At 49.4% G+C, this 11,022-nt stretch overlaps 1 protein-coding gene across 1 annotated transcript; it reads right to left on the bottom strand.

The window, feature by feature from the left end:
• Positions 1 to 3,699: 3,699 nt before the first annotated feature.
• Positions 3,700 to 7,013, bottom strand: LOC109772052 (probable cinnamyl alcohol dehydrogenase 8D). Its single transcript, XM_020330749.4, has 3 exons — positions 6,594 to 7,013; positions 4,927 to 5,040; positions 3,700 to 4,853 (listed from the first exon to the last, which is right to left on the bottom strand). The coding sequence occupies exons 1-3, from the start codon at positions 6,863 to 6,865 to the stop codon at positions 3,974 to 3,976; spliced, it is 1,266 nt and encodes a 421-aa protein (XP_020186338.1). The 5' UTR covers positions 6,866 to 7,013; the 3' UTR covers positions 3,700 to 3,973.
• Positions 7,014 to 11,022: the final 4,009 nt, after the last annotated feature.

The raw sequence follows: 11,022 nt of genomic DNA on the forward strand, positions 1-11,022 counted from the left end.
CGTCGCACGCCCACCGTAGGGCGTCCTCGTCGGAGAAGCCGCGCCGGGCTAGCTCCTCGTACTCCGGGGGAGGCTGGGCTCCGGTTTGGGCGCGACGAGGACGAGGCGGCCAGAGGCGGGGGTGGAGTCGGCGATGCGGACACCGGAGCTGCGGGTGCGCCGGCTGACAGGCGTGTCCTGGGGCTCCGGCTTGACGGGGCGGAGGCAGGGAGAGCCGGTCGACCGACCGGACGAGGAGGAGGATGCCCCGGGGTCCATGCGCCTCGGCGTCCACGAGCTCCCACGGCGGCGAGAGAAGGACGGGAGCTCGAGGTACTCCAGCCTCGGCGTGTTGCCGCCCTCGATGTACTCGAGGACGGCCTCCAACGTGCGGCCGGGCACGCCCCACCATCGGCGCCGCCCCTCGGAGTTGAGCCTGCCGGAGGGCACGACGCTGTTGGTGGCCTCGAGCTGCTCGGCGTGACGGCGGCGGAAATACGACTCCCAGAGCGGGCTGCCGGGGACGTAGCGCGGCCCCTCCCTCGCCGCCCGCGGCAGGGAGGCGCGGACACGCGCGATCTCCGCACGCCGCGCCGCCCCGGTGGGTGGTGGTGGCACCGGAACCCCGTCGGCGCTGATTCTCCACGCCCCGGGCACCCGCATGTCCGGCGGGACCGGGTACTCGGCCTCGAAGAGGAGCCGAGTTTCGTCCTCGTGAAGGTGGCGGCGGCCGAAGCCGTTCGCCGCCGCGCCGTCGCCTGGGAATCGTTCGGCCATTTCTTTGAACTGGGACGGCGAGGGGAGAGGGAGGAAGGGGAGAGAGGGCGCGTCGGCGGTGGAGACTCTGTGCGTGCCATCGGCGCGCTGGGGTCGGCTTATATAGGCGGAGGCGCCGCGAGCACGCGTGGCCGCCGCGTCTATGCGTGGCATGCGCAGGGACGCGCGTCGTCACGCCTTCACTGCGCCGCCCATGAGGCATCAATGGCGGAGGCTGGCCGGCGCGGCAGCGCGTGGTAGCTTTGGCATTGATTCGCCGCGGGAAACGAGGCGATGAGGACGACGAAGCGGCGAGAAGCGAGACGAGTCGCTAGCAAGGAGGGCCCGCGGCTCTTTCGCGCCACAAACGATTCGCCCGGCGCCCCCGAGCGCCCCCCAGCACGCCGGGTTCGGGTTGGGTCCGCCGGTGCCAATTTCGGCCTGAGCCGGCGAAAATTGGGCCCTTGGGGGCGCGACTGGGCCGATTTTTTTACGCCGGCAGCCGAAAAGTCGTCTGGGGAGCCTTGTTGGGGGGCACGGCTGGAGATGCTCTAACCACGCTCCCACTGGCCACCCCGCCGGCGCCCACAACGCATCACCCCCGGTTGTGGCGCCTCCAACGGCGGCCAAGCTTGCCCCTGCCGCCACATCCCCTCAATTTCTTTGCCTTCGGCTCTCTCGCCCGTGTTTCACACGCACACCTCTCTTTCTCCAACTTTTCTTATACAGATATGACTACTTTTCTCTAGACCAGGTATGCACATCACTTGTAATGGGCCATACGTGTTGGTAAGGAAGGATAATAGTGTGGGCCCCATGTTCTTCAAAGCCCAGGACGAACCAGGGAGCTTAGAGTTTGTAGGGATTTAAGAATAATATGTAGTTTTGTTGTCGTTATATTTTGAAAGTTATGGTTTGAACCAAGCACCAAAACAAATGGCAGTGGCCTCAGAATTAATGCAAGATTTCTTTTTCTCTGTGCAGGTCGCTGCCTCTGATGTCCCTCGCTTAACTACATCCTAATAAAGGCCAAAAGAACGATGAACAAGCCTGTGGCTGTTTCCTTGATAATCCTTCTTATCTTGGGCTCCAACTACGTGCGGGATCGTGCCCGGCTTAACGCCCTGATCCAAAATGTAGGTGGGTTTTTGGGTATCACCCTAAAAAGCTGCATTGTATATGGTCTTCAAGAGATTAGGAAATGGATATGCGGAGCGGAGAGCTCCGGACGTGTGGATGGTTTTCCACTGGATATCAACTTAAATGATGTGAACCCGATAATCTTCGAGGGAAGTGGTATTGGCGACTGGATAGCTCATCTGATAATTAGAAGGATGAAGGACTACCACAAGTTTTGCAAAGAGAATGTACGAGGTGGCTGGCTGGCTGCTGTAGTGGTAGTAATGGTCGCAATTGTTGTTGTTATTGTTAGATGAGTCCGATTAGATGTCCGAGGCAGAAGGAAATATTATGTGTATTAGGTCCGCATGACAAGTAGATGGAGTATTAGATGAGATTTTGGGCCATCAAGTTATGTACTGTATGGACAGTGACCCTCCTTGGTGTTTTCCCATTTTGCAACGCATGGCTGATTAATTTGTTCCTGTGATGTGTAAGGTGTTGCCTTACCTCGTCGTAAGGACTTATAATAGTTAAGGCAAGTTCAATGAATCATAGCTTTGGTTATAATCAGTTGCATGAGAGCTTTCTGGTAATGGCACTCTTTTGTTATTCCATCTAGGAGGAATCCTGCATATTTTCCATTCTGTCAAACATCTCTTGTTGCCCCTTTTTTATATGATATATATGCACTGAGCAGAATTGTGGTTGGAGGAAATGCTATGCTACCCTTCTTATCTTCTTACATATTAGAAGTGGTATTTCCTTCTTGCATATTCTTTTGCTTCGGGACACATAAATCTTAAAAGAAGTTGTACAAGAATGTTGTATCATAGTTCAGTTTTATGTGTTAACTATTCAGCTTTATAAGCGTTCAACTCTTCTGCAAACTGATGTTCAGTTTTACACTCAATATTGGCCGCTTTGGAAATGCCTTTTGTATTATTACATATTTTTCTGTCCATCATTTTTAGCTTGATGCACAACTGAGAAAACTAAAAAGATATCTGGTGGACAACAAATACATACCATTTCAGTGCTAGGTGTTGTATAACTTTGCCAGATTTTTGCATGTAGATTCCATTGATGCGAATTTGTTTTTTTTTTTTTTGTATTTTTGCATAAAAGGTTATACTAACTGTCTTTAGCTTATAAAATAAATAATGTTTTGTCTCTTATCTTTCTATGTGTTCACCAAGGCTAGAATAGTTTTGCCTGGATTAGTATAGTTTTTTCCTTTGTCTTTTTGGGTTTTTGTCAGCAAGAGCTGGGATGTGTGGTTCTTAGAATAATATCTTTTTCAGGGTTTACAAATGTTAATATTTTTTTTTCTAGCTTATAGAGCTGGACTTATGGCGCAATGTCTGAATGATGCCTTAGATGGAACTGAAATGGTTGGCTGTTACTCTTCAAAAGCCTTGCTCAGTTGTTTCATGCTCGGTATTTTTACGAAAAAGGGTTTCCCCCGCTTTATATTATAAAACATACCACCAAGCATCCAACACAACAGTTTCAAGTACAATAAGTCATAGAATCATGCTGGGGGCACAGCAAGACAAGCCCCAAATAAGACTACTAGGAAAAGCTAATCTGGCTCAGGAGGGGGCGGGGGAGGCGGCGGGGGAGGAGCAAAAGACGCCGCCGAGGCACGAAGACCCGCCATGATATTGTCGATGACGCCTCGGTCGCTCCGCTTACTAAGCGGTCTTCGCCGAGGCACGAAGACCCGCCATGCTCGGTATTGAAGATGGCAAAGATAAATACCACTCGGAACCTAGGTGTAGATGAATCTAATATGCGAAAAATAATTTAGCAATTCAGGAAAAAGTCAAAAAATCCCGAAACTTGATATGCGAACATCCATAAACAGTGCACCGTTTTTGCTGCTGCAACTCCAAAAAACTGGAGGCGGGACAGTGTTCTATGTCTGCTCGGTATACAATATTTGCTGATGTCCTGATGTCACACCTTCATAAATCACAACGAAGCTTCATGTGAGAGCGAATCCACACAACACATCACAACGGTGATTTAACGGGTACGGTTACTAAAAGCTCTAAATCTGCACGCATTCGCCGAAGCAAATTAACGCAACCATCAACAAGGTGGCTATTCCAGCTCACGAGGTTGAGCCGAGGCTGCCTGCGACGTCGATGACGAAGCGGTAGCGGACGTCGTTCTTGGCGAGCCGCTCGAGCGCCGTGTTGACGTAGTCCATCTTGATCACCTCCACCTCCGCGGTGATGCCGTGCTTCGCCGCGAACTCCAGCATGGCCTGGCAGTCCCTGATGCCGCCGACGCAGTTCCCGGCGATGCCCTTCCCGCCCGGCACGATGGCGTACGCCGGCAGCTCCAGCGGCTTGGTCGGCCCGCCCACGAACACCATCTGCCCCATCGGCTTCATCAGCGCGAACAGCGGCGAGATGGGGTGCCACGCCGACACCGTGTCGAGGATGCCGTCCATGGTGCCCACCGCCGCCTGCATCTGCTCGGCGTCCCGGCTCACCAGGAACTCGTCCGCGCCCAGCCGCTCCAGCGCCTCCTCGCGCTTCCCGGGCGAGGTGCTGATGACGGTGACCCTCATGCCGAACGCCTTGCCGAACTTGACGGCGACGTGGCCGAGGCCCCCGAGGCCGACGACGCCCAGGTGCTTCCCCGGCGCGTTCAGGCCGAAGCGCATCATCGGGCTGTACACCGTGACGCCGGCGCAGAGCAGCGGCGCGGCCTTGTCCAGTGGCAGCCCGTCCGGGACGCGGACGACGTAGTCCTCGTTCACGAGCATGACGTCGGAGAAGCCCCCCTGGGTGACCGCGCCGCCGTGCTCGGGGTCGATGCCGTTGGAGGTGAGCACCATGCCGGAGCAGTAGTTCTCGTACCCGTTGCCGCAGCACTCGCAGGAGCGGCACGACCCGACGAAGTAGCCCACGCCCACCGTGTCGCCGGCCTTGAACTTGCTGACGCCGCTGCCGACGCTGGTCACCACGCCCAGGATCTCGTGCCTGCCCAGGCCATTATCTCACTCCAGTACGTACCACGTAAAAATTGTTCCATCATGTTGAGGGATTTAATTACCCGGGAACAACGGGGTACATGGCGGTGCCCCACTCGTTCTTGATGGTGTAGAGGTCAGTGTGGCAGATCCCGCAGTAGAGCACCTTGATCGTCACATCATCATCTTTTTGAGCCCTGAAATTGTAATTAACTGTCAATGACTCCACCAACTGACCTCCTAGCTGAACAGAGCAATTCACCAAAGGACCACAACCACAAGACGAGTATCTCATTCTGTCAAGTGCAACCAACTTAAGATGTCTGAACTTTGCAACCAAAATCGTAGAAAACGGAAGTAATATCATTGGAAGTCATAAAACTTGTGCTCGATGTTTATTTGGTATTAGAACTTTAAAAATAGAGATTTATGGTCATATAACTACACCGTGTGCAAATACTCGCCTTGTGGTTTTGGGTCCGAGACCGGCCGCCCTGTTTTTTGTGTTAATTTTCGTACCTACCTATATGCAGTACAGGGGTTAGCTTTTCTGCAAATAAAAAAGCGAAGGGGGTGTGTGAAAAAAAATACGTCGCACTGGTCGCTTTTTCTGCGAATGAAAAAAATACGAGGCGCTTTTTCTGCGAATGAAAAAAATACGAGGTTGTTTTGTGCAAAAATGAGTCAACCGACTCATTGACAGGTGGGACCATACACCTTGATATGTCCGCATGGGTATTTAGTGACCGTATTTGCACGCGATGTCAAGTTAGGTGACCACAAATTCGTATCTTCAAAGTTCTAGTACCAAACTGAACATCAAGCGCAAATTCTATGACTCCCCGTGCTATTACCTCTAGAAAACGCCTGATTTAACATTTTGTCCATGTGTTTAAAAAAAAAAGGTTTTGTACATGTGTGTTGACAACTTTTGGCCTTCTTTATTTTTTATAAGACTCAAGTTGTAACATTACGAAATCGGCGGCGGTTATTGTTCTGCTGCGCTGGTTCTACGGGGTTTTAGCACAATGACTTCTCGACTGTCGACTACTACAACAAGTTCTGCTCGCTTCGGCTCGCTTCAGTGCTTGTAGTCGTCTAATTTTTGTTATTTCTGTTGTTTGTTGTATTGTCATGGTTGAAGATGAATAGATTAGAAGTTTTTTTAAAAAAAAACTGTAACATTCACGAAATCCTCTTGCTATGATACCTTTCAATCCTAACAGAACAAGCTATATCTCGAGAGCCTAGACTGAACTCACTAACTAGCAACTGTATATCTCTAGCACTAGCAGAGTGTGCTGCGCGCAGTGGAACTTAAAACGGCAGATGAACTTTTCTTTTGAACCGGGCATTACCCCTTTCCATTACTGCGACATAACAGAAATACATCAAATGTCCAGAGAATAAGACGGGAAAGGGAAAAGCGAGTTCAAGCATCGCCGAGAAACCCACTATGAGCACTCGCCATCGAGATAACTCACTGTGAGGCGAAAACCATACAACACCATTACATCACATCATCAGCCAAATAAACCGCAGACAGTCTAGTTTACGGGCCAAGGACAAAAGACCTAGGCATAAAGCCCACACACGATGAGCAAAACAGCATCCCTTCCTGCATGGCAGCAGACTTCACTCCTTGGATCGACCTGAGAGATTCTTTTCTTGCTCTGGCCTGGTTTTCTTCAGCGAGCCCGGCAGATGAACTTATTACGGCGAGGACACATATACACACTCTGACACGTACCTTCTTGAGAAGTCGAACGGGGAGAGGACACCGGAGGCGTCCCTGGCCGCCCACCCGAGCGCCGCGCTGCCTTGCGCCGCCTCCTGCGCCCCCGCCTCCTTTGCCACCGCCTTCGCCATGTGGGGCCGCAGGGCTCTTGACGACGACGCAACAGCGACGCCGCCGCTGCTCGCTAGAGGCCTGGGCTCAGCGGGCGAGAACCGGGCGCCGAGCTCGCCGGGGAAGAAGGACAGGGGAAGAACCGAGCTGCTCAGGTGAAAATGATGCGACATGACGCCCCAGCCCCGCTGTACGGTGACGAGATGTTTGATGACGCCCTGCGATTTTTTGGTGCGCGCTAGTAGATACTTTGGGTGGTGAGCAGGAATTTGAGTGAGGCTGAGAGCGACCGTGCTGTTGTGGAGCTAGCTGCGCATGTGCTGAGTACTGCGTCGCGTGTAGTGCTACTCGCGAGTTTATTGGTCACGTAGGATAAGAGGAATCCGTGGCCGAGGGAGCAGAGCAGGGCGGGTACTTTCTCAGTTTAGGGACCGGGAGTAACCAGAAACAAGAGTATCGTATGTGAAGACAGCAAAGGAAAAGCAACGTAAAGGAGATCACGTTTCTTCCGTGTCGGCCGTGGCTACGCCTGCACTGGAACCATGATTTGATAGTAGTTCAAAGGATAGCTAGTCAGGGATTGTTAGATCGGAGTGATTTTTTTTGTTTTTTGAACAGATATATCGAGGAGGAGAAATTCTCCACCTGAATATGTTACCACTCAACCAACAGAGGACACATTACATGAGAGAATCAAGCTGAGAAGAGAGGTAGAGCTGCCAGGACCTAGCAACGCCCTTTAAGAGCATCTCTAGCAGACCCCGCATAAGTGATCAAACCCGTAAAATAACCGTTTTTTACAGTTTCAGTCGAAAAAACGGACCCGAACAGACCCTTTAAAATTGTCCAGCCCTTAAAATTTTTTAAAGAGTCCCGTGAACGCGAAACCGAAACCTTCATATCTACAGTTTTAAAGGCAACTTTTTCAGGGCCCTAAATACCAGCCAACGTTGGCGGTTGAGAAATCTCTGCTCGCCAAGAAGCTCGCCCGGCTGCCCGGCCGCCGCGCCCGTCCGCCCGGCCATGAAGCTCGCCCGGCCGCCTGGACGAGAGGAAGAAGAAGACGTGGGGAAAGAATATAAGCGAATATTCCGTTTTACAGTTTAAGTTTAAGGGGTCTGTTCTACTGCAGCAAAAACCGACCCTTAAAACGCGTTTTCCGCGAACTGCAAACGTGTTTTGCGGGTCAACGGGATGCGGGGTCTGCTAGAGATCCTCTAACGAAATGTCTCTATATTTTTTGGGTGGTGAGCAGGAATTTGAGTGAGACTGGGAGTGACAGTTGTGGAGCTGGCTGCGCATGTGCTGAGTACAAATGATTCCTTATGAAAAAAATCTATAGGATCTAATCCTACGAATCGACCAATGTGAAAAAAAACTTAAGGGTTCTAATTCTCCAAAATTCCTATGAAATTTATCTGAAATAAAGGAGCCCTTATACGTTAAAAAACTAAAAAAAATCTTACTCCATGGAAAGATGAGTCTCATTCTGTTCTAAGGGCATCTACAACGCACTGCCCTATAGTGTCCGCAAACGTCCGGCCCGTCGCGCCTGGACTTTTTTGCCATCCTACTTGTCCCACAAATTTCCATGTATCTGAATTCTCGCAAAACCAAATGCAAATCCAGGGAATATTTTCAAGAGTCCAGACCTCCACGACGTAGGACTCCGACAATGTTGCAGATGCCCTATAGTGCCCGCAAACGTTTGACTGTTGCGACCGGACTTTTTTGCCATCCAACGTTGTCCTGCAAATTTCTACGTATCCAAATTCTAGCAAATCGGCTGCAAAGCTAGGGGAGGTTTCCAAGAGTCCTAACCTCCACCATGTAGGACTCCTACAACCCCGACCCACACAAACCTCACCGGAGCGCGCATCTTTCTCACTCTGTCTCTCCCCTGCCCTGTATCTGCTCCCTCCCAGGCCACTGCCGACGCTCTACAAACTCGGTCTCCCGTCCAGACCTTACCAGACCTCCACCGCTCCACCCAGGCAGTATACCCTCTTTGTCAATGTCGTTGTGTCCCCCCTCGTCCATCCGCCGCCTAGGTATCCTCTACCCCTGCAGCTGCCATCCATGGCGGACAACACACTCGTCAAGTGTTTGCCCAAATATCATAGCCAAATTATTGACAATTTTTTCCTTATTTTGAAGCAAGCAGCATGATGAATTTGAATGACGAGTACTTCTACAACATCTCATGGAGTCGTCCTCATTGGACGAGGAGGACGAATATGAGAATGAAACAACGATGATGCAGGAGATCCTAGAAGACGCAAAGTCGCGAAAGAGCATGTCTTGAATTTCAAAGAATCAATTAAGGGACATCAAGTGTTGAATCGAAGAGGGCACGGGGCATTTGCCTTTGGTGGGTGCCTACTTAGCCCCCGGTGCCCTATTCACTAACAATTTTTGCCGACACTTTTGTATGCCGAGAAATGTTTTCGATCGCCTTTACGATGTTGTCCGGGTCTATGATGACTACTTCATCTTGAAGAAGGATTTTATTGGAAAAATTGGCTACCAAAAGTGCATGACTGCATTGATGAAGGTTGCCTATAACACAACTGCAAATTCGTGGGACAAGTACCTCCGAATGTCTGAAAGCACATGCGCAGCTGCCATGGTGAGGTTTGCTACTGAGGTGGTCAAGGTGTTTGGACGACAATACTTAAGAGAACCAACTGCCACTGACACCGAAAGGCTCACGGCAATGTCCGAAGCAAGAGGGTGTCCAAGTATGCTCGGATCCCTTGATTGCATGCACTGGAGATGAAAGAACTGCACTCTATAGGGGTAATATCAGAGCCATGTTAAGAAGCCCACCATCATTCTGGAAGCGGTTGCATCACATGACCTATGGATTTGGCACGCTTTCTTTGGTAATGCCCAGGTATCACAATGACATCAACGTGCTGCAGCGGTCTCCATTGTTTGCTAGGTTGACTAAAGGACAAGCTCCTCCACGCAACTACGGTCAATGAGTATGACTACAACATGGGCTACTATCTGGTTGATGGTCTCTATAAGCCGTGGACGTCTTCGTCAATCGTCAAGACCATCTCTGAGCCAGTTGGTCAAAAAATAGCCCACTTTTGCCAAAAACAAGAAGGAGCTAGAAATGGTGTTGAGAGAGCATTTGAGTGCTCCAAGCCCACTTTGCATTTGTTCAAGGACTTGCAAAAATATGGGATCCAGAGACCTTGTAGGAGATGCTGATAGTTTGTGTCATTATGCACAACATGATTGTGGAGGATGAGGGTGAAGGAGTTGCCGCGGGTTTGGAATTTAAGAACATGTGTGATCCTATCTAACTTCTAGCTTAGAATCCGACCATGTTTGAAGAGCTTGTCCAAATGAATCAACACATTTAACATCGAGCAACTTAAGAATATCCTACTCCCTCCATTCCAATGAATTAGATGCGCACACTTCCCAAAATCCAATTTTGACCGCAAATTACATCAATAATATATATTTTGTGACTTCAAAATTATACCATCGAAAACTTCTTTCCAATTTGAATTGAACAGAATGATTTTTATCACATATAATCCACATTTGGTTGGTCCAATTTATGGTCAAAGTTGATTTTTGGGATGTGTGCTTATTCATTGAAATGGAGGGAATATTGAGTATGTGTAGGCGGTTAAAGGGCCAATTAGAACATAAGTTGAATTCAAGTTTGACTATTTTATTTGAAAGCTTAATGTTTGGATTGAACTATTTAAATTTGAACTTGTGTTGTATTTGAATTGTTTTTGTACTAGAAGAATTATGCTCATCTAGAATTATTCGGAGTGTTGTGGACTTAAAAAAAGAAGCCAGAGCAGGAGAGGGGCGTATGTTTGATGAATAGAATTGGATGGCCGGCTCCTATATCCATGGAGTCCGATTTAGAGGGACGACGTTGGAGAATTGAGATGACCTGACAGTCTTTATTTCTTGAATATGCTCTTGTGAGCTTGAGCTCACATGCATCTTTTGTTACAGTAAAATCTGAAAAATGTACTTTAAAAAATTGAAAATGTGAAAATTTTCGGCAACAAGCGTTGATGTGTGCTTCATATGCGTATAAATTTTTGTGACGGAATGACATTCATGGAGGTCTCGGCAAAATAAAAAGTCAATGCTTCAAAAACTTGGAGCATCGTTTTTTTTTACTTTTTCAATCCTCCACAGATGTCATTCCAATGGGAAAATTCGCCCGCCTGTAAAACACACATCAATGTTTGTTGTTAAAAGAATTCAGGCTTCTTGAATTATTTTCTTATTTTACCGTTGCAAAGAGTGCACGTGAGCTCGAGCTCACAAACTCCGTGTCTTT

Source organism: Aegilops tauschii, chromosome 5 (assembly GCF_002575655.3).
Source record: "Aegilops tauschii subsp. strangulata cultivar AL8/78 chromosome 5, Aet v6.0, whole genome shotgun sequence".
Lineage (NCBI taxonomy): Eukaryota > Viridiplantae > Streptophyta > Magnoliopsida > Poales > Poaceae > Aegilops > Aegilops tauschii.